We start from the raw sequence: 24,354 nt of genomic DNA on the forward strand, positions 1-24,354 counted from the left end.
GGAAAGTTAACAAGTTCTATTTTAATGCTGCTTGCTAAATGAAAGTTGTTTTAAATCTGCATGTGCTTCTCAAATTTTTAGGAACTACAAGATCAATAATGCAAAGTAAAGATGGTCTTTTGGCTCTTTCTTTCCAAGTAATTTAAGATGTGAAAGTGCTTGGATTGATAGGATTTTCAGTCTCTTGTCTCATTTAGTATAATTTTTCAGTTAAAAGTCCTGTGAGAAATGGGCTTAGACTTGTGCAGCTTTCCAGTTAAAATCTATCAGGTCAACTAAAGTAACACCTGTTAAATAAGATCTGTTGCAATTCTACACATTGTTTCCAACTACAATACCTTTGCTATCAGGCATTTTTAGTGGCAACACTTAAGGCACAAGCTGGTTTAAAATCATACCTTAATGTTTTCTGTCTACTAAAACTGAAGCCAAATTTGACTATATTCTGTGTAGCAGTACCCTTCTTTAAAAACATGTATATTTTAGACTAGTGTCATAGACTAATATAATGGTGCTACTATGATATTATAGCCAAAGTCTAGCTGTTCTGCATCTTCACCGTATTTGCTTGAGTTGCACTGATACATGTAATTTTTATAATTCTGTGACAAATCCAAGGGCTAGGGACTTATCAAGAAATTTTATGATTTTATCATAGATATGTCTGAGACATATTAATTTCAGAGCGCTGTGGTACTGGGGAAGTGCAGGGTGGCCTTTGCGAGAAGAAGGTTGCCCTGTTCCAGACCCAGCCAGGACAAGCTGGCACAGCAGAGCCCCTCAGCCAGACTGGTGCCAGCTCAGTGACAGCCCTGGAGGGGTCTACACCTGATGGAGAGGATCCACACTGAAGCAGTCCTTGGAAGGAGCTCAGAATGGAGCAGGGCAAAAGGGTGAGGAGGGAACAGCAGAGACCACAGGTTACAGGCTCACCCCTGCACTCCTGCCACCATGGATGGGAGAAGTGTCAGCTTACCAAAGGGTAGTTTTAGTCCTCTGCTACCCTACTGTCAAACTAATTTATTGTCATTCCAAAGTAATCTTCATGTAGTCACATCTCTTGTGCCTGTGATGGTAATTGGTAACTGTTTCTTACATTGACCCACAAGTTCTTCCATCAATTTTTCCCCTCCTCACAAAGCAGCCAGCCAAGGTTAACCCAGCCCTCCCAGGTATTGATGACATAGGGAAAGCACCACATGCTGAAAGGAGCTTCCCCATAGCTACTCAGCATCAAGTTAAGCTTGTTTTCTGCTGTGCTAGTGCCGAGTGTCTCAGATGCACTTCCTAAGTGTACCAAAGAAAAAACTCTTCACTTTCTCAGACATTTTTTTTTAAAAGGTCTGTATAATTTATTATGGAATTTGAGCTTTTAGCCATTAAGTTACAACAACAATGCATAACTTGACATCCTTACAACTGTACATACACAATGGAAAAGACAAGTGCTTAATCCAAACAATGCAACCGAATTAGTTCAAGGTTACAATACAAGATTGTTATGAATAGTTTTTGACAGACTAGCAAATTCAAATAGTTCTCTGCAGGTATATGGTTATAGTAGAAGTGGCTTCAAAGTTTTGGAGTTAAGCTTCAGACTAACAAAATGATGGAAACTTACTCTGCTCTTCTGAATTAAGGATATGCTCATTTAAAAATGCAGTAACATTACCATGTTTCAGATGGTGAAAAGGAGCTTCAGGTTCAATGGAAGTATAATGGACAGTCTCAGGCAATGCACTCTTCACATAAATACATGCAATTATAAAGGCATTCTATTTTAAAAACTTTCTTAAATCAAGTTTTGCAATACAGTAGGATATCTGAGGAGAGATCAGAATCCATACTGAACAAAACCAAAAGCCTTCAGCTTGATTTGTGCACTTTTAAATCAATTCCAATTCTCAAATCTTCACATAACACCTGTGAAGGAAAAGAACACATCTAGTAAAGATCAGTCTCAAGGACATGTCACAATTTTTTACAGGCATTCAGTTAAAAAAATTATGCTGACATATTCCATTTCAGGAACTGTAATGCACAATGGCCTTATTATAAATCTTACCCAAGGGGACAGTCTTGTTGAACTCTGCCCAACTACAACTGGCTGGTTGTAGAGGAACCTTGCAGGATGGGCAAAAAATCTGAACGACCATTCCCAAATCAAAATTTTAAAATTAAAATCAGGTAATTAAAAAACAGCTTTGCACACTTGACAAAGGTGTTGCAATGGTGTTTCTCTGTGCCAGTTACAACATAAACAGGATCAGAATTCACCACAGGCCAGCTTTGGCAGGAATATACTGGTATATTAAGTCAGCATGGATTTAAGACATTTTCACTGTAGGCAAGTTATTCTACAACTCCTCCAGTAGACCTCCAAAATCTAGCCCTAATTACTGGCAACAGGCTGCTGGACTACAGTCACATGCAATGTGGGGGGTACGGGGCAGAGGAAAGGAATTGCTGCTATCCTATCAGACTTCTCTAGTACATGCCAAGAATGTCCTCCAAGCATTTCTTAGAGCCAAAGAAGAATCCAGTCTAGCAGTCATTAGTAAAAGAAATCCAGACTTTCCAGTTAAATTGGTACTGCAAGTAATTAAACCATGAACATGCTTTTAGATCTGAAATGTCTATGGTTCATTTTTCCTTGCTATCAAGTCTGAAAGACAGTTTAGACATTTACTACCAAGTTTTTTCCAGTTTGTCATATGTAGACTATTACTAATAAACTAAAATTTCTGAACAAAGAGGGGCCTCAGTTTTTCCTTTAAGATAGCAATTCCTTTTGACATGTTCATAGCTCCTTTAAAAAAAATTAAAATCACTTAACTTCACTAAATTTTTCCCTAACAGAAACAGCAGCAGTAACAAAGCCATGCCAATTAACACAACACTAAGAAAACTTATCCCACAAAAACCAGCATCCCCAAGTCCTGCCAGGGATTTTTCTCAAGTGATCTATTCAGCATCACAATTGAGGGGCTTTAGACTTCATGTGGGCTCTGCAATTTAGCTTTTTGCAAAATGATACCACAGGAATGTCTCCAATAAGCAGCACTCTGCCTGATTACAGCAGAATCTAACAGAGGGACAGAGCTGTCCAAGACAAGTTCCTGCATGTTTTACAAAAACTGTGCAGCTAGGAAGAGAAAAGTGATGAGGGCAGGGGGAGGTAGCAAGAGCCCACAGCTGCAGCTCCCACACTAGGCAGGATATGGCTGAAGCAGCAGAGGCAGATTATAGCTTCCCCAAATGGAAAGGGAGTCAGGAAGCAAACACCCTACAAAAAGGGATGAGGAGGTGAAAAAAAAAAAAATCACTCATTAGTTCTGACCTTCATACAAGTTTTTGGTAGGTAAAGCGTTCAAAAATAGCAATACCAGTTTGATCCAATTTAGTGGGGATCCAGATCAGCAAGGTCTGTGCACCTGTATTTACCTACAGCAGCCTACACCCATTTACTCAATGTAATACATGAGCTTACTCCTTCCTTCTGGAGTCTTATCTTTCTTGTTTCTAAGCTTCTCTTGCTAATGTTTTAAGCTCCCTAGATCGTATTTTTCCTGCCCCGTACTTTTTATCCTACCTCTCCTTTTACTAATGCATGTCAGCTTTCTGACTGAGGTCAGACTAGTGATTCGCTTCAGGTGATTTTTGTCATTGTGCTTCCAAGGAGAGCAAACTGTTTGCTGGAAGCACTGCAATTCGGCCTTTTGTCATCATTCCTCAGCAGCACAGCTGGCCTCACAAGACTTAACTATATCAAAAATCAACTATGTGCAAACCTATTTGACTGAAACAACTGTAACTATTTTTGTGAATGACTGAAATGAAACAGGTGCAGTACCAGCATGCAAAACAGACCTCAGGAGTCTTCACACTTGGATATTTTTTTAAGTCAGCACATGTGAAAACCCCGGCCTTGCTTTGGGGCCTCATGTGGTGGTGAAATTCCTCCTCCAACCCGTGCTTCCAAAGAAAAACTCTGCAGGCTTAGCTGTTCGGTCTCAAGGCAGTTTATTGCTAGTTATCTAACAGATTATGTTCTTGGACTGCAGCTATTTGATCAGTGGCCTGGGTAGAGGCGCACACACACTGACATCCTCTCTGTCTGCTGTCTTCTTCGTCTCTCCCCGCCCAGGGTTGCTGCTATCTTTTATAAGATATATTATGTATAACATGTTTACAATTATCCCCCAATACCTACTACCTACGTTGCCAAGTGTTTTTCTACTCTAAACCAATCTGTGAGTGCCAATATCACCAAGAACATGGAGGTAAGGAAAAAGAAGGAGGAAGAACAGGATCAGCCCACTTTCCTCCATCTTAGAACTTCTGACCCCCATGTACAAAGTGAAAACCCCCCTGTACAATACTAAAAAAATTTCCCCTCTACTTTGTAACTACTTTTACTATACTATCTAACCTTTTGAGATTGCTTGTTCCACCTCCAAAGTTGGTAATTCATTCCATGGCTCAAACTCAAAATCACAGCTGTTTTTCAGCTGTCTGCCAGGGTCTAGAATGCCTCTGACCAAGGCCTGGAACATCTAAAAATGTCTGAGAGACATTTTGAGTTCCCACAAGCACACACCAGATTTTATAAGCATACTTTTCAGTTTGCAGGTTCCTTAGCTTTTCTTCCATCTTTCTGCCAAATCTCACATTTAATTCTTAAGAAAAGCTTTTGTTTTATAGGTATTACATAAAAGCTCAAGTACTTACCACAATTCTCCTCTCCAGAATGAATACTGTGCTGTAGGTATCAGCAAGACACAATCCACAGACTGACAACACTTCTCTTGGTAACTTCTCTTTTGGTTCCTCCTTGAGCTAGAATTTAAACCCTCTCAACATTTACTACATCAATGTTCAGTTTTGTGTTAAAGAAGAGGGAGAAGACTTAGTTTTTAATATTGAAGAGATAGTTAAAAAGGCAGTTCTGGAAATGTTGATAAGCTTCTTTTGGAGACGTAGGTGTCCCTACACATTGTCTGCTTTAGTTGTGGGTTGTTTAATTATTTGTTCAGTTTTGGAGATGGCTGGTCAGTCATATTCCATTCTCATGTGCTTCTTGTAAGATAAAGGCATCACAAAAACTTGCACCTGCTGGTGACATCAGAACTACAACCTGACAGTTTTCCAGTAAACCTAAAAGTTATACTCCTACAGGGAAGAGGCAGATTTTTTTAAAGTAGGGATTAACAGGAAATTTTTTTAAAGGAAATTCAGGGTGAAACATCTGCTCTGCAAACTGGAAGTTCAGATTATATTTCCCCCTCTGTCATTTCTGGAACATTCATTGTAAAATTAAAAAAAGTTATTGCTTCTATTGAAGCTCAATGTAAATTAGAAAAAGAATTGCATATTTTCTTAAAAACATTCCAAATATACATTTTAAAAACAAAATGCAGTCTAAAACAAATGTCTAGTGAAAGACACTGTTTTAAGCAATCTGTAGCAACAGCTTTACAAAGAAAATTGAGGAATGTAGCATATTATTTATAACATGACAATGCTAAAATCCTAAACAATTCACTTAACACTCTTAAGTAGTGTTTTAAATATACACATTTCTTTACAAAACAGTTTAGCAATTCCTTATACCACTTACAGTATATAAATATTTGAATAAGAGGTCATAATGGGAGATGCCAGGGTTTATATTTACTCTCAGATGCTTCAGATTTCTTAAGTGTTTTACTATAAGGCACAGTACTGCTAATCTAAAAAAAAAGGGATAAAAGCTAATGGCAAACCCGGTCAAAATGCCTAATGCGGAATATCCAAGAGAATTCCAGCATCTCTATGCAAAGGAAAAGAAAAAGCTAAACAAACCCAAACTTTGTATTTCTTAAACGGTTTCAATTTGTACATAAAGTGGGTCAGGATAGGATCAGGAGCAAGCAGAAATGACATAACTTCTTATAAATAGACTAATAAATATATTTTAGCCATAATTAGCCCTTTACCTCTGTTTTAAGATTGAAAGAGGTAACCAGTGTGCATATACTAAATGTCTACATGCTCAGCACGTGAAGACCACCTAGCACAACCTATTACTGCCAAAATTCAGTACAGAAAGCTAGCAAGATGGAGTTTTCCTTTTCTCAACATCCACTCTGAGCAGAACACATTACAAGATAGAATAAGTACTCTTTACATGTTGCAACCAGCAATTTTTCCATCACAAGGAAAGGATATGCAATATATCCATTAACTTATTTGATTCCTTCAAGGTTAATGTCTTTTCTGAGAATATTCATCTCCAATTACAACAGTTCAGGACTTTCAGAACATTTTAATAGTTATAGCTTGTAAGTGTTCTCCATGTGTACATACTGAATGTAAATAGTGCATCCAAAATATTTAACCATTACACATTCTACATTATTTTCACTGCCTAGTCTTCAGCTTTGTTACAGCCCTCTGGAACACAATGACATTGCAACAATGCTTACAGAAAAAGGGTTATTGCATTTTTTTTTCGGATGAGACATCCAGAGAAGATTTTATAAAATCCTCCTATGTACAAAATTCTTAGTTATTAGCCCTTTTGGAACACCAGCTAGAAAAGTTTGAAAGGTAAAATAATTTACATTGTTATTTTTTTCTGTTTTCACTAGACAAAAGTCCATACTAATTAAATAAAAAATAATAGTTCTTCAACAGTCTATTCAAGATATCTTCCATGAAGCAGTTCAGTGGGAATTTCCATTAGATAGATGTTCTCCATGACGGTTATTACTGGCATCGACATCTAGATATCAGGAATTAAAAGAAAAATCGTTACACTGCTTATATCTTTCTTTCCCCCAAGTCCAGTTATTTCCAGCTTGACAGAGTTCCTTGAAAATTTGCTTGTATTTTCTGAAGAGCAGTAGTAGTGACACCACTCACTGCTCTACACTGCAGTACTACCTGCTCATACCAGCTAGAGAACAGCTTCTAAATGCAATGTCTTGTGCTAAGATACGTCCAGTGAAACACTGAATTACTTACCAAGCAATGCTGTGGTTTCCCCTGCATCCTCTTTTAAGCTGGTACACTGCAATACAGATTCATTAGTGGAGGAAGCTGACAATTCGCTTACTTCATTTCTGTCATCATCTTGCAAAGCAATACTCAGACTTCCAACTGAAACGCTGCCACTTATGGATTCAGGTATTGGAACTTCAAGTACATCCTCAGGGTCCCCCTACAAAATTAAACATATTTAACTGTCACTTTTGTCTACAGTCAGACATCAACATTCGTCCATGTCATCTTTTGTAACCTCACCTTATTGGAAAAAAGATCAATTTTTAGCTATTACATGTGCACTCCTGGGAAAAGTGTTGATATTGCCCACTTTCAAGGTTATTGTCTGACTGCAAGAAAGAAAGCCAACCAAAAGAAAAGCCATTTCTCCAAAGCTGCCCCAAAGCCAAGAGCAGAAACAGGAAGAGTCCACCCAGTCAGCCTTTTGGATGGATTACTTCAACCCTGTAGCAACAGTATTGCTGAAGGTTAGGAGCAGGCTCAGCATATACAAAGTGCCCACTGAAGAAGCCTACTGATTCTTTGACTTTGCAGAAGTTTCCAAGTCCTGTTTCTTCCTGTTTCTTATAGTAGTAGTTGGCCACGTTTTTGTATTTTTGGTTTGTTTTTTTTTTAAACTAGGGTGAACAAACATTTACACCAGAACCAAATTCTCTCCTCTATCTCCAGCCTAACTTTAAGTCTGTTCCAAAAACACAAACACACTGGCTTGTCACTTTGCAGGAATGTAACATCTGCATCACAGGCAAAGGGATCTATTTCACCTATTGCACAGCATAAGCTATACAACTCTGAATTAATTTTCAGAATGGATCAAACTCCTATACATACCGTTCTGTTTCTACAACTAAACCAACTACCTTCATTGCCACAGATATACTGATATTATTTATACATAAGCAAATATATTGCAGTTTAAGTAGCTATTCTTTTTGCTTACTAGCAAGTATTTTTTCATTCCTCAAACAACTAGCAAAAGCCCATCTTAAAATTTAACAAATTCTAGGCTGATTCTTTCTTTAGCATCAAATCAGCATAATTTAAAATGTACTGAATTCTAATGAGCTATAGACATGATACAATTGAACACAATCTTTACATTTGCAGACAGGAGGGGGCATTAATGATTCTGGTTTCCAAAACTTAAACAGTTCAATAAGCACTGAAACTACAGAATTCAGTAATGCCCTACAAAATCAGTCAGACATGCTGAGCTGCAGTTCTTTCTCACATAAAAAATAGCATAATGAAGAACAAGACCACTGAAGTCTGCTCTTTACAAAAGACGTGTCATAGGACTTAATGCCTTTTTTCTACTTCAAGCCTTTAAAAATGTAAATACATCTATAGTACTTGTTGTCCATAACTGAACTGAGCCTTGAGCCTCCCTGCAGAAGGTTTAGTATATTTCTATAATGCTGCATATTCTTTTCGGCAGGTTCAGAGTGCAGTGCTGAGAGAAGCTGCCTTGCTCTTTGCACTTCTTTTCTTCACATCAGTAAAAAAATCCAGGCAATCACTCCACAGACTAGATTGGGCAACCTGAACAAACTAAAAACTAAGCTCGAAAAAAATTCCTGAATGGTTTACTACATTAGCTTCAGTGCAACTTGAACAACTGATGCAAACACGGGATCTATTTGCCTCATTTCATTAGAAAAATGAACTGGGCTTCTCTATTTAACATAATCCCACTCAATCTGCTTTCCAAAAGTCATTTTATCCAAAAAGCAGAGGAGTTCTTACTCTTCCTGGTTGGGCTTAGTATCCTCTGCAACAGCACAAATTCAGGGAATATAATTATTCTGAAGGTTCCAGTATTTCAGTTTCCAGCCTGTATTCAAAAAGTTAATTCCTTCTGCATCTAATACAAGATACATTAACCCCAAGATTTGAATGTGAGCAGAAACCAAGCTGCTAATATAACAATATTAAAGTAGCAATAGCTATTCCACATGACAACAAGATTGCAATTCCCAGGTAAAGTCTGACTCAATACACAGAAGCACCAAAATCTGGTATATACATATTATATAGCAAGAGTACAAAACAAAACAGTAATTCCTAACACTCTTCCACAGATCTGGTAAGTCTCTGCAATGAAGTAAGAGAAAAGGTAGTCAAAACACAAACCTAGTATTTGAAAGGAAAGTCCTTGAAACCAAAAAACTGCCTCTATTTTCTAGAGATATCTGTAGATAAGTAGGAGATAAGAGAGGTACATTCTTGCCTATAGCATTTTAGTGAAACTCAAGACTATTTATCAACAGTGACTGAGTAACCTACCGCATGTGTCTTCATCTCTCTTTTCTGGTGCTGTCAGAAAGAAATGAGAGCACATCATTTTCTCTACTTAACCAGTTTCTGGTGAATGTTAGGAAGGTTTTAGGTACCAGCTCATTTACAGGGATAAATCATGGGGCATATATGGAAGTACACAAACATTCTATGTAGAAAAATTATAATTTCTTCCTCTGAACCACAGTTCTCAACAACATAAAATGTATGTTCTATATTTATTTAATTTAGTTATATTTTTGCAGCCTGAGCAAAACCTCTGTTTCAAATTCCCTAATATTATCAGCTGGAGATAGAAAAAAATGGTTATCAGCTGGAGATATAAAAAAATGGTTATCAAAGAAGATTGATAAGCTGCTCAATACATTTAAGTTTTTACCCATAAAATTCCCTTATTTTTCTGGTTCTCATTCAATTACTCTTTGCATCTTTGTCCAGCTTCTCAAGTCTTGTCAAATAACAGCTGCTCTCATTCTAAACAGTTACACAAAGTCTTGCCTCCCAAACTGTACTTCTACTTTGAAGATTAAAGTAGTGTGCAACATACCCAATATCCCAGAGCTTTGATAACATCTAGTTTACACATTGGACAAGTTCGGTGGTCCAAAAGCCAAGGATCGATGCATGTTCTATGGAAGATGTGCCTAAAGAAAAGAAATGCTCTTTAGAACTTATCATGAAAGCCACAGATCCCTCTTTCAAACAGGGTACAAGACACTAAAAATAAACTTTTCCTTTATAATCTTGACTTATTAGCTGCTGCTCAATTTACTAATACAGACATGGTTCTGGAAACCTTTTGGTTCATGCCAGCTTTCTGAAGAGGAGATGCTAATAACCACAAAGCCACCACGCAGTTATCAGTTCAACAGTGTACAGTTCTAATTTAAGCAAGCTCTAATTCACCACTACAGTTCTCCCAATTGCTCCCTAGCCTCCACATACATATGAAGTGCTACACAGTCTCACAATGGCCTTCAACATTTAATGGGCCACACAAATTGCAGCTTCAGCTCTGCCACCATAGGTTCAGAAGAATTTATAGGAAGATCATCTCATTTCTTTAGAAAAACACGCTATAAAGTAAAGAGTAACTACGACCACTTACTTGCATGGCAGAATTCGGACAGTGTCCTTCAGTTTGTAGTTTTCAATGCACACAGCACAGTTTTCCACATCAACATCTAAACCCTAAAAATGACAACATATTTAAGTGCATTACATTCACACTTCATTACAGAACAAGCTTTGTATAATAGCTAGCTTCAAAGAATGCAGAATATATTAAATATAGCAAATAAAAAAACCTACCTCTTTTAATTTGAGATTGTATCAAGAGGTGGTTTGATCAAGTTACCAAATACTAAAAGCAGCCAAACACAGATTTTCTAATTTAAATAACTAGACATGGCATCCTAAGTAATTCATTAAGTCTCACATATTGGCTTTGTTCATGGGTGCACAAGAATGTTTCAGTTGCAGGTAGCTTTAAGATGAAAACATTTTAAGAAATCAGCACAAATCAAAGTGTGCAATCTAATTCTGAACAAATGGTCCCAAAGATTTTGAAGAGCAGGAAGAGATTTTTGGGGTTGAATACTGCAAACCTCTTCTTCACCTTTTTCTTTCTTCTACCACATCCTAGCAGATATTCCTTCTCAGCCATAAGAGAACACAAGTATACAATTTGGTTTAAAGCCTTTCTCCAAGTTCACACTATACAGAACACCATTTCCCCACATCTACTTTTATCTAAGGGTTAAATATCTTTTCTAACAGGTCTTACTGTCTTCCTGAAGCCATGCTTAGAGTTGCAGTGTAAATATGATGGATAGCTCCAAATACAAGAAAAATAATCCAACTTTAATTGGGCTGCATAAATTCTAAGTATTAGAAGAACAGCCAGTGGAAAAATTCCTCTGCTTCCATCCCCAAAAAATTAGTATTTTTGATTTACAACTTACTAAAGCACTTCAGTTTCAATACATGCATTTATCTAACTAGTTCTGCAAGGAAACTTCCAAGTTCAAGGCCAGTATTTCCCTCCTTTGCATGCTATGAATTTACACAATTAATGCCTTAAATTCCTAAGTAAATCACATTAAGACTGTTGGGTTTTTGGGGTTTTTTTTAGGTAAGCAAAGTTAAGACAAGTGCTTATTCTATAACAAGTTATTTTTTATTCTGTACAAGAGGCAAAATCCAAGCACACCATATGTAGCACATACTCAAATGAGTGTCCATTTTACAATAATCCTGTAAGCTTCTCAGGAAAAATCTACATGACAGTAAATACACTTTTAATATATGACCTATTTTTAGTTAAATATCCTAACCTGAAGTGGGGATAATGAAAAACTGTACTGTATCAAAACAAAAGAAATAGACTCTTTAAATGGCTGAAAGGAAATATTGAAAGAAAAAATATACATTTACAGAGTAGACAGGACAAATGTCCAAATTTATATTAGTTCACGAAAATACCTCTGCATCAGTAAGTTACATAAATTTGCTGATAGCAGGTTGATTCAAATCACATTAATGAGATCTACCACACACAAAAGCTCTATTTTAACAGAGAGATTCTAACCATATCTCATTCTACTCTTAATGAACATGATACTCATAGGAATAATCAGCATACTGTATAACAACAAATTCCCCCATTTTATTTACTTTAGCCAAGGGTCTATTTATTGGAAGGAACTCCCTGTATACTAAAAAAATCATGCAATACAAATACTATTTGGAGGATTTTACTGAACATCAATTTTAAAAGCTGTTAACATCTTCTGTATGGTTTTTAAGATAGGTTTTATCATGACCCTTCTATGTCCCTTTCTTCCTACACTGACATTATGCTCTGATAATGCTTTATACAAGTTTGGGTTCAATGCTGTCTTTCTTGATCTCTAAGGCCACCATTGTATGAATTGAAGTATGAGTATCCCTCTGTTCACAGCTTGAAATATATGCTAAACTCCCTCAAAAAATAATCTAATTAAAAGTAAGAAATATTTGTAAAACACTATTTAAGCATGTTGAAAGCATAAAAGGAAAAGGCAAGAAAGTTTAAAAAATCCCAGAAGTGTCTTTGAAGTTTCAAAACTGATTTACTAAATGAAGGACATATTCTCTGTAGCACATGACCTGAGTAGAACAGCTTCTGCTGGACTACTGCTTTTAAAGTTTTTACATATCAATGTCATTCCTCACTTTAATTTTATTCACAGACTTAAAAATAACCTAATCCTTGCTTTTCATCTCCAAGTAAATCAGTCCTTAAAAACTCATCAAGACAAGGACTGAGGGGAAAAAATTCCTATGTAGCAGCAGAAATCTAGTCAGAAGCTAATTTTGCATCTAGGATCAGCACTCTTGAAACTCCAACTAAAATATTTTCTTTCAAAATGTTGGCTTTTCCTACTTCAGTTATTCTAATACAGCTGAGTTTATGCCATATACTGTCTAAGCCAACTTCCTGAAGTCTGCTTTAATTTTTAGATTAGCTTTATTTCATAACACAGAAATGTACTTTAAAAAATTTATGCTTCAGGTTAAGCCTACACAGCTCCTTAATGTATTAGATGTCAAAAGATGAAACAAGTGTTTTATTTTTCAAAGCTTTTTATATTTTTAAGGCCTTCTGATCAATAAGAAGATGAATGTTCTTTTAAGAAAACAGAACATTACATCAGCTCTGAGAACTGCGCGGAAGTATTTTGCAATCCACCTGTTGATGTTTTCAAGTGCTAAAGATAACAAAGATAAGAATGTTTCCTCATCTCTATAGTAGCAGTTCCCTATACATTCTGTATAACCAGATATTATTTGCAACAAAGTAGCCTTAATTTCATAAGCAGCTCAAGTTTTACTGCTCAATTTTAAATTTTGCCTTTTAAACATAGGCCCTAACATAAGCCTAGAATTACAATTATATTGTGGTAATTTTAGTTTAAATTCTTTGAAGACTTTACAACCATATTTAAAATCTACAGCAATAACTAGAGACACTTAATTACCTTTTCTCCACGTTTCACAGTATGCAGCTGAAGCTGGCTGATGGCTCTCTTGGTTTCTTTCCTATGTCCCTTGAAATAAGATTTTAAGTGTTAGTATACACAGTAGTTTCAGGAACTACATTTCAAAGTTTTTAAATACTTTCCATGTGAATTGCTGTGTTTTCTTAACGTGTCTAAAATAACTAAATTGATCTCTGTGCAATGAATTTGCTATAAAACATTTCCAGGCAGCAGATATTCAGTAAGCTGTGTGCTCCTGAGGCTGGGCAGGCGTGCGGGGCTAGCCGAGCCCGCCGGCAGCCGCAGCCCCGCATCCTAAGTACCGCCATCAAGGCCCTTCCCACCCAGGAAAGCTGAAACCCTTGTAGGCTTTAGAGGCAAGCAGAGCTGTAACAACAGCCACATAACCAGACCTTCCAGTTAGGCAAGCCCATGAGCAGCACACCGTACGTTTTGCACCAGGCTGGGAGAAGTGGAATCCGGCCAGGCAGCCTACAGCTGGCCACCAGGTCAAAAGGCTGCTTGTAGCTATTAATACTTCCCCTCAGTTAAACACCGTGCTGGACAAAGCTTTGCACTGAAAGGACACATTATGCAAAGGAGATGGCAAGAAAGGCTTCACAGACATGATGCACCATACTGGACTTCTAGGCAGTATAATTATGCTCAGAGGGGAAGCGAGAAAAGAAAGCAGTACTGTAGTCCAAGACAAAGTGCTAACTACTGCAAGAAACTGAGAAACTAAACACTCTCAGTTGACAGAGGCTGACCTGTCTAGCAGCAACCCTCAGTAAAGAAATATCATCAAGGAATAAAAAACCCCAAAGCCATAATGGCAGTTTTTCTCTGTAAGAATTATGATAACATATATGATTTTACAAATGTATAGTACTGAAAATTGTGATTTTTTAATTTTTATGGAGTTAAAGATAAGTTGTCTGAAAGGTCTTCCAGAAATGGACAAAACCAGCAGAAGCCTATTCCACTTTCTCAGGGTTTTCTGCACAGTCCTGCTTTCATCTTCAGTAGCAAGGAGATCTTCTACAATTTTACTGCTAAACTGATACTAGAATAAATTTTAAGATATCCATCTTCATTTAGCAATTATACTGCAGCCTGCTTTAAAGCATAACATATTTAACTCACAAGTTTTAGTTTTAATTGCGTCTGTAAGCCAAGCAAAACAAGATTTGAGTTAGAAAGTGACTTTTTGTTTCCAAAGTTCCTTTAAGACTCTTAATACATCTTAACTAATATAATCAAAACATTTTCCAACTTTGCATCATTTTTATTTTCAATGGCTATTTTAGAAGAGAAAGAATTGAGAAAAGGGCATAACCTTCTAATGCTAGACTGTTTCATTTATTTAAGAAGCATTCAGATGACAAGTACTAGCAAAATCTACTGGCATTTGGATGACAATAGCAAAATCCTATTAAGAGTTTGTGGTGCAAGTTTCTTAGAAACATTGAATTCACATCCTTAAAACTAAAATATGGTGCTTCATAAAGCATGTGATCTTTCCTCTGTGTGAACTATTTAAAAGGCAACAGGAAGAAGGAACTTTTTTCACCAAACAACTATTACAACATAGAAACACATTCCTTTGCCTATAAATGGTTCTCAAAATTTTTAGATTTGTTTTCCCAAAAGTATTCTCAGAAAGTAAATGCTAAGATTTAAAACTTAGTAAAAAAGACTCTAGAAAACCAAAACCTCAGGGAGACCACAAGGTTAACCAATACAGAAGTCCTGTGTGTTACCCCCAGTTACTGAAAAGAGAAATTAAGTATTTTCCTAGAAGAGTCCTCTATTTATAGAGTTCAGACTTCTGAAAGCAAACAAAAATCCCTTCCTTCCTCCCCCAAAGCTAGAATCTACATCATGGAAAAGGCAGAAGTCCACATGCTAAGCACTAATTGAAACAATATTTTTTCTTGAACGGAGGATAAAAAAAAAAAGAACCTGCAAACGGTAGACCTGCTGATGATCATGGAAGAAACCTAACCTATCTGCAGTAGCTGAAAAGCAGAGCTAAGTGCCATTCTAAGGTATTTTCAAAACTCAGGTGGACTTGCATCCTCAGTAACTCCATATACGTTGCTCTCTTGATTGCAGGAGTCCAGAGGTCCCTTACAGCCTAAAATGTTCTATGATGAAGTTCTTTCCTCAGGGGAAAAAAGTAAAGCTGGGGGGTTTTTTATCATAAGTACAGAAATGTGAGAAGGGCAAATAAGGCAAAATTACTCCTTCCAAACCTTCTCAGTACTCTCACTGTTCTCAGTATCTTGAGTAGCCCAAGAGAGCTGAATCGCACCACACATGCACCTTCTAATCTGCTGTAATTCAGTAACTCTACAGTGGAATTGTAGAATTACAACTACCAAAAGTAACATTCATAAATTCATAGAACTAAAAATTCGACCCTGAAGAATTTCTGGGTTTTATAAGAAAATTAAAAAATAAAACCTTACCATGATCTCTTTCCATTAAAAAGTCTGGTTAGTGCAGTTGTACTTTCAAAATGAAAATTACAGAAGAACGAAAATAACTTTTCATGTCAAAAGGAAGGAAGCTCAGTTAGGTGACAGATCACATAAGAAGCTGTTGTTGACAAGTGGCTAAATGTATTTCTTATTACTTCATATGAGCATCTAATAATTATAACTAGTCAAACTTGTGATGCCAATTAGCATAGTGCTTATTAGCCTCACTGACTGCTGCTGAGCAGCATTCACAATTAGCAAAATAGGAAGAAGGCACAGATCTTCAAGAATGCAATCAAAGTTAGGCAACTGATTTGACACAAGAAGGAGGTATCTACTCTTAAGTGCCATTAGCTCCATTTACCTGGTTTCCAAACTGTGATCCCGTATAGAGGAAACGCTGTATATAGTAAAAGATGAGCCAAGCAAGCGATATAATCATCATGGTGATGAAGGCAATGGCTACAAACACAACTGATTGACCACTAATGTATTCTTGCACATGGCGTGTGCCAACAACAATACTCATTGTTACTGGAATCCCTCTTCGTACTGGCTCCAATATCTCTATTCCTTTTGGATAGCCAACCATTATCACCACTGTATTTCCTGTTCCTGTTGGAGGGAATAAAAAAAGGAAAAAGTCAGCAGTCACAGTAAAAATGAAGGCATTCTTACTTGAGGGTAATTTGGCCTCTTCAGTTAAGATCAGCAAGAAAAGTTACAGGAAAGCCTCCAATGCTTTTCTTCAGGCATAACAGAACTGATAGAAAGTTTAGTGGTAAAGAATCCTTTATTTACTTTCAAAAACTCTCAAACACAGGATAAAGTTCAAAAGATGCATCTTTACTCTTCAAGGCCTACAGTCATCATTCCACAGCGAGGTAAGATGTGGAACCATGCAAAAAAACAGACAAGTCACACACAGCTCATCTCAAAGCAGTTTAAGTTCTAGCCTGCAGCTCAGAACAGCTGGTCTTTTATTTGTCAGTGTGGGAATTTTAGTTGCAGATGGAGACAGTATGTGAACATCACAGAGAGACATTTCAATTTAGTTTGAATCTGAATCTATAGTCCAATTATACTGGATATATAAACAAAAGAGAAAAAAGATTCATATATTTAATAATAAATTAAATAATAAATTATTTTAAATATTGAAATACTTAGAGATTCTTTAATACTAAATATTCAAAATGTAATGAGACTTCACGACAAGGACTTGTCAAGAAATACTTTGTGACTCTTTTGGGAGCAGTGAACAAAAGAACTTTTCTAATGTATTAGAAGTCTAGAGCTCTCATTTAATATGAAAAAAAACTAATTTCGAAAAAACTCCAAAACCTTTAGGCAACATACTGCCACCAAAACCAGTAAAATACTATCAAGACCAAATAGCAAAATCCAAAGGCCTCTGTGACCAGTGTTTCACTCAATTTTTTTTCTGGAAGAATACCCAGTATTCTCAGAAATATCTAGCCCAAGTATTACAAAACAAATTACAAACAAATGTACTTCTTAAAAACATCACATTTTCACTGCTCCATGCTATTTCTATAGTTCTTACTTTGTGTGTACCAACACTGCTGCCACCTTGGTAAGTCACAGCTTCATAGTTTACTTTGCTCTCCTGCCTCTGAGAAAAAGTTAAACCAGTCTTGATTCAGAGATAAAGGAAAAAAAGAAAGGGGTTTTTCTAGCTGAAAATCTAAAGCTGTAATGTTACAGCTACCTTTTCTAGATTCACAAAAGACTACCTACCTGCAACAAGACCTCCCCCTGAAGGCTTAAAGCCTTTTTCCTTTCTGGCTGTGTTAGATTCTTTATGGAGAAGCTATGTCAGAAGAAACGGCTTCCTTATTTATCGCATCACATCAAATGGGGATTTTCAAAGTTCAAAGCTGCATTCTGGCCTCAGCCACCTCTGCCTACTAAGACAAAGAGTTTTTTTGCCTGAACTATTTAAACCAAATCCCTTTAGTTGAGACAATTCTGGCTGTGACAGCTTTTCAATCTGGCCACTCTGCTACCAAGAAGTTCGCAGAAGTTTCACTTATGTATATAGAACTCTTCCCTCCATAAGGCATATATAGCTCGCTCTGGTTGAAAAGTAAAGGTTCCAGGCATTAGCTGAATAAACTTCCCTTCTCAACATCACCTTAACACAACCATTCCACCTCTCATCACCCACTCTAAGAGCCATTACACTGTCTGCTAGATCCAGACCCAGTAAAAAAAGTAGATTTTCCTAATGGGGTTACAGTTACACCAACTTGTGCCTCCCCTCAGGCACCCCACTCTGCTCACCAGCAACACTCACCCCACCTATGTTGCCTTGCTTGGTGGGTGTGCTTGAAGGCACAAAGCAGTGAAGCTGAAGACAGACAGACAACAAGCACCCAGGCTCCACTTACCTGCTCACCAACAATGTGTTGACCTACTCGATACCCCAAGTCCAAGCATACTACAACTTGGTTAATTAATATTGTTCTTCTCTCTGAAACAGCACAAAAGCACTGCCAGAGAGCCCGATGAAACTCAGATTAGAGTGTGAAACACTCTCTGCTCTCTGACCCTGCACAATTCCACGGGAGTTAGCAAGATAAAGACATACAAAAGTAGGAATTTATCTTATATTGCTAAGAACTGCTATCCCCATACCTAAATCAGGAAATTAGGTCCTGTGCCCTTCATCAATTTTAAGGGTTACAAATAACAGGAGGGATGCCTAAGGATGGTCAGGGAATGGTACAAATCTGTTGGAAGATTTATGTGGTTTCATCCAAGCTTAAGGAAGAAAAGGAAATTTCAACATTAGAGACAACCTGGATTTTTAATCAGTAAATTTCCACCTCAGTCCTGAAATCTTAAGTCAGTTTAATTCTGCTATCTGATTCTCTGTACTATTTCTAATGATGAAGTATTTAAAAAAACCCACAGCAAAGAGTATTGTCCTTCTCTGCTTTGTCACCAGAATGCCCAACTATCAGACAGTTATTTCCTTGAAATGAAAGTCAGGCTACTTTTGCACAATGGCTGCTAGACAATATGACACCTTCCACTTTTAGAATTAACATAAGCATATGACACATTTTTAAATAAATACCCATTAAAAGCATTTTAACAGTTTTAAAAATCTGCTGATGAACCTGCTATAAAATATACATGCAACTAAACACAGTGGCCTTGAAGGTCACGAGACAGAAGGGGAAGAAGAGAAGAATAATTCCAATCCATGATTACAAAAGGAACAAGAGCAGTCTCAGAGAAGCAGTTGCCCTGAGCAGCCTGTAACACTAAGGGTTTTAACTCATTCCTTGCTAATTTTAGCCTGCTGCTCTGAAACTCATTATTCAAAGACTGAAATGATGGTGAGTCATTCCATCAACTTCAACTGCCACACAACTTAGACACCTCAAATCACATTTATAAAGAAAACTCCAAGTGTCACATATATGCATCTACTGAAAGCATGTTGTATGGGCTTTGCCTTTCTATAACCTTCTAGTTTTACAATAAATAATCACATTTTTACTCTGCTAGAGTAAATAATTCTTTTTTATAGGTTTGATTGATGCTTCAGTGAAATTGGGTCCACTTAAAATTTAGTCTGTGCTTTTTAACATTATCAGGGCTGGCAGAGCCCTAAGGATACTTGCAAAAAAGGGCAAATCTGGAACTCTGAAGACAAATGTATGTTTCCTGTCAGTGCAGATAGTTTTACTCCTACCACTCCCAGTATTTTCTTGCAAAAGGAAACCAGCATTCTACTGATGAGAAAAAAGTAGGACATCTACAGGTCTTGATTGCAGGCACACCAAAAACTACATTTATTTCCATTCATACTTAGAGATTAAGATCTTTTTCTGTCACCCGGAAACTGATCACAGACACACCCTACTTTCTGTCCTCCTGAGAAATGTCAGAAAGCTCCCACAGCTCCACCATCTTAGTAAAAATGTTTAAGGTCAGACCATTGTTTATTTAAGCACAGCACCCTAATAATATTGCCACAACTAACACCACATATTCTTTTTAGCTCCTGTTCCACACAAATGCTAACACTATACTAACAGTCCCATAACAAGCTTTGTCTTAACCATCTACCCCAACCTCATCTCACCTAATCCCTGGTGCATGTTGTATTTTCACCTGCCTCAAGGAGGATATATAACCACTAATACTCTTTCCACCTGAGTGCCAATACATATGCACTTTTATCTATGAGACAGATTTAAGCAGTTACTCCTGCTTCTTCAGAACAGCATTACCAGCTCAACATCATACAGTCAGGTCTTACTAAAGCTAGCCACAGTCCTTTCAGCAGTTACAGTACCAGAAACTTTCAGTAGAAAACAGCAGTAATACAGAAATTATACAGCATTTGTGAATCCTGAGTAGTCCTGAAAGCACTGTAGCTAAGAGTTGAACTACATGCCAAAATAACTCTAACTCTGCTGCTTGGGAGATGCCAAGAACATATAGAAACATGAGCACAAAGTAATTTCCATCTGTTTTGTTCAATACATGTACATTAAGAAAACATGACAATGGAGGAAATAACTATTTTGATGTATGTTGGTAAATCAAAGATCATTTTCATTATGTAGCCAGTCATATACTCAAATTAAGTCCCAAGCTTCCCTTAAATCCACAAACCATGAATTAAAGCCCTAATCCAGACCTACCTCAAACTATTACAGCCAGTGCCTCCCATCCCTGCATGTCAAGCACAACCGCATTTCATTCCATAGTCTATGGTAAGGTGACTTATGTTCTGATCAGGATCACCAAATCCTAGCTTGGGGGGGATACAGAGATGGTTGGGTGTTCAGCATGAAGTATAACAGGAAAACTATAGAACCAGAAGATCCTGTTTTCTTTCCATTGCAATATACCTCTGCCTCTCCCTAACTTCAGAACCAGAACTGAGCCTCTGACTCTACAACACTCCGCACTTTGCCTCTCCAGATTCCTCTCCAACCCACTCCCAGCTAATATTTACCTGCAATATTTATTTGGGTTTTGGAAAGCAATTTGAAGCTTCCGTATTGTATTAAGTTCATCATCATCACCAAAAACGAACAGTTAGGACTGCCTGCCAAGTCTGTAAAACTGAAGTCTGAATTTATGTCATTCAGATTCAGTAAATGAAACACAAGTCCCCAGATCATTTGGGTAAAATGAGAGATTTTCAATGGAAAGATCATCTCAGCCACACATGAAATTGTGCCACTATTACCTTCCTCGAGGAGAGAAATCATACAGCATTTTGAACAATGTAATTTGGACAGAAAGCAAAGGCTTGAAATGAGACATATCAGTAGAGTCACATTTGCAGAACCTTCTTTTGGAAGAAGGGACAGGATTTCAAGCCTACGCATTGAAATTCTTGGCTCTCTTGTTCCAAAACTTTAGTTAGAATCCCTACTCACTGCATTCATGACAATTACAAGGTGAAAAATACAGATTATTTGGAACATTTGTCCTTTTTTAAACACTTTGACACTAGCTATAACAAATAATTTCTTCACCTAATCAAGAACCTTTCTTTTTACTCAGGGTGAAACATGCCTATAAACACCATAAGGCAACCAAAAAAATAGCACACATGTATCACATACATCCCAGAAAATTCAAAGGCTAGGTTTTCCATGATGAGGAGAATGAAAAGATGGCACTGAAATCACAAAAGCTGTCTATCACCTTCACATAATTTGGGCTGCATATGGCTCTATGAGCGATAACCACTGTTCCATTTCACATAATTTTCAGTGCCACTAATTGCAAATGCATTAAGCGGATTTTACTTATGCATGTAACTCCACTCCTTAGTAACTGCACTGCAGATTTCCCAGAGCATTTATCCTCAGCACTCCTCCCAGAAGGAAAGCTTGCTTCCTTATGTGCCAGTTCACAAATACCTTCACAGAAATGAAAATGCAGATCCTGTAAACTATAGCTTTACCTTGCCCATTCTTCTCTGCCAGTCTCTCACAGACCTTTCCATCATCTCCCTTTAAATAGCCCAAGATTTAAAACACTAACAGTACTGCTTCCCTTTATTCCCAAAGTGCACTGAAAGTGTTTAAACATTTACAAGTCTGAAAGTGTCAACCATGAAACAAAATTTATGACTACATTAGAGCTTGTAATTATATTGCGATATATTACAATTGCATTCATACAATTGTAAAGTGAAACCCGCATTTATGAAGCCAGTATAAATACAAATGTATTACTGTATATATGCACTATACTAAAATCACACTTTCTATATAGGTGGAACTTTAATCAGCAACATTCTACCAGTTCAAGGAAAAAAAAACCAACAAGCAGTCAGAGAGCACGTCTCTTTACACTACTGGCCAATGTAACTGTACTAGTGAAGTCCAAAAACTGAGTATTAAGCCCAAGAAGGTCTTTCGTAGTACAAAGATGACAGCAGAAAAAAAGAATTTTTTTTTTTTTAATTATAAAATAAGCAAAATGGGAGAAGGAGAAAAAGATTCAACAAAAGAGCAGATAAAACTTATGAGAGGCTACAATGAGGAATTGAGAAGAATGAGGAAAAAATTTGTACTGAATGGCCAATACAGGGTGAAAGTAAAAAAAGAAACTGTTTCAGATGAAAGCAGTATTACACAACAAAGTATCTTAATCACCACCTAGGATCAAACCCAAAGGTTCATTTTATCTAGCATCTCACCTCCACTTTCACAGTGAACTAAGAATATGAAATGGACCAGGCTGATCTCAAGCAAGCAGCAGGCTAAGAACAAGAATCCAAGAATCATTATTGCAATCCCCCAATTGGTGCCACTGGGTATTCCAAGAGGCGAGACGTGTTTTCCAATAGATAAATAACACGTGCAATAGAGCAATAGCTCCCTAGCTGAGATTTTCAGCTCACTACACTAAGAAAATAAGTTTGTTTACTTTAGAGACACATTATAGCTTTGCTTCATCCAAGTCCCTGGTCCTTCCCCTCCTCACAACCAGGATGAGAGCCCAGGTACTAATAAGCTCATTGTAGGAAAACCATATGAAACACGCATATACAGAATTTTTTACTTAGTTTGCTTTGTCTTTACATCTTTCTCTGAAGACCTTCCTGTTTCTCAAAAATCTACAAAAGCAAACAGATTTTACTGCCAAGTTTTGAGGCTTTTTTTGCCTCTTTGATTTAATATTGTCATAACCATAAAAATTCAGCAAGTCTTTTGTGTCATCGCCCAAGCAGGGACTGTGGTGACAGAACATCTGGATTCCTATATGGGCAAAAATCACAGAACCTTTCTGCAGGCTACACAGCAGCAGTAGTATGCTGAGACATGCCAACATCCTTCTGCAGGATTCAGTTTTCCTAATGCATTTGCGAGCTTTTAAGGATTACCTGATGCTTACACCTTTCTCTCACTCACAACAGACCTGCGCAGGAGAGGACGATGAAGCTATTACAACAAAGCCTGTTCTAAAGATATCTTCAAATAGCTACAGCTGTACCTACAAAAGCACCCGAAGGCATCTCCGGGATATCTGGTGCGTTTCCAGACGGCCTGCAGAAAGCGGCCTACCTGTGACCGCTGTAGCCATTCTGCCAGAGGGTACCAGGCAAAAAGGTGTCCCTAAAGGAAATCCAAGCCTCCCGCCCCAGTCTGCCACACGGCCGCCGGTCCCGATGGCTGCGCCGCATTTCCTCCCTGACGCCCGGCCCCTAACTTGGGAGACAGAAGATGGTCCCGGCTTTTCCCCTAGCGTGGCTTACAGCAAAAGAAAACAAAATCCCGGTTCTGTGTACCATTTTTACAGGGATTTCTGCCTCCCCACATGCCCATTCCTCACTGCGCAGAGCCGCATCACCGATGCGGGCCGCGTTAGACAAAGCGATGCCCTCGGCAGCGCGGGGAGCTCACCCAGGTGGGACATGGAGACGGTGCTGTTGCCGAAGCGGGCCTCGTTGTAGATGACCACAGCGGCCGCCCGCTTCCGCGCCGCGTTGGTGACCTTGTCCTTGAAGGTGCAGCCGCCGCGGGCCACCAGGGCGATCCAGGTCGGTGGGTCGCCCTCGGGGGACCCGCGGCCGCCGGGAGGCAGGGGCACGTCGTAGTCGGTGTCGGCGGCGCAGCCCTCCATGTGGCGGGGCGAGGCGCCGCGGGGAATGCCCACATGGCCCCGAGCGCTCTCCTTGGGCGAGCTGTCCCCGTAGCGGCCGCTCTCCGTGCTGCCGTGCACCGTGCGGTTGCTGAGCGGCTCCACGTAGACCGTGCTTACCCACGCCGTGTACCACTCCAGCGCCCGGGCGGCCGCGCATGGCGGCGGCGGCGCCCCCAGCGCCACCAGCGCCGCCGCCACCAGCGCCAGCCGGGCGCGGCGCACCATGGCCCGGCCGCCCCCGCCGCGGACCGGAGAAGCGCGCGCAGGTCGCTCCGCCACCGCCGGCGCGCTCTGCCCCGCGGCCGCCCCGCGCCGCGCAGGGACCCGCGGTGCCGCCCGGGGCG

The 24,354-nt window shown here is 38.5% G+C and overlaps 1 protein-coding gene and 1 non-coding gene across 2 annotated transcripts; both read right to left on the reverse strand.

Annotated features, from left to right (window-relative positions):
- Positions 1-1,327: 1,327 nt before the first annotated feature.
- RNF149 (ring finger protein 149) lies at positions 1,328-24,250 on the reverse strand. Its single transcript, XM_077781542.1, has 8 exons — positions 23,770-24,250; positions 16,218-16,468; positions 13,368-13,436; positions 10,454-10,536; positions 9,893-9,989; positions 7,009-7,204; positions 4,732-6,766; positions 1,328-1,923 (listed from the first exon to the last, which is right to left on the reverse strand). Exons 1-7 carry the CDS (start codon positions 24,233-24,235, stop codon positions 6,708-6,710), a joined length of 1,221 nt encoding a protein of 406 aa, XP_077637668.1. The 5' UTR covers positions 24,236-24,250; the 3' UTR covers positions 1,328-1,923; positions 4,732-6,707.
- LOC116184356 (small nucleolar RNA SNORD89) lies at positions 3,625-3,737 on the reverse strand. Its single transcript, XR_004149125.1, has one exon. It is a non-coding gene; the product is annotated as a small nucleolar RNA SNORD89 (small nucleolar RNA).
- Positions 24,251-24,354: the final 104 nt, after the last annotated feature.

The sequence above is a fragment of the Lonchura striata genome, chromosome 2 (genome assembly GCF_046129695.1).
Source record: "Lonchura striata isolate bLonStr1 chromosome 2, bLonStr1.mat, whole genome shotgun sequence".
Lineage (NCBI taxonomy): Eukaryota > Metazoa > Chordata > Aves > Passeriformes > Estrildidae > Lonchura > Lonchura striata.

Coding starts and splice junctions, on each gene's coding strand:
- RNF149 (XM_077781542.1), bottom strand. CDS start 24,235: ATGGTGCGCCGCGCCCGGCTGGCGCTGGTGGCGGCGGCGCTGGTGGCG. Junction 13,437..16,217: donor GATCACAGTTTGGAAACCAG/GTAAATGGAGCT, acceptor TCTTATTTCAAG/GGACATAGGAAAGAAACCAA. Junction 10,537..13,367: donor CTGTGAAACGTGGAGAAAAG/GTAATTAAGTGT, acceptor TGTCATTTTTAG/GGTTTAGATGTTGATGTGGA.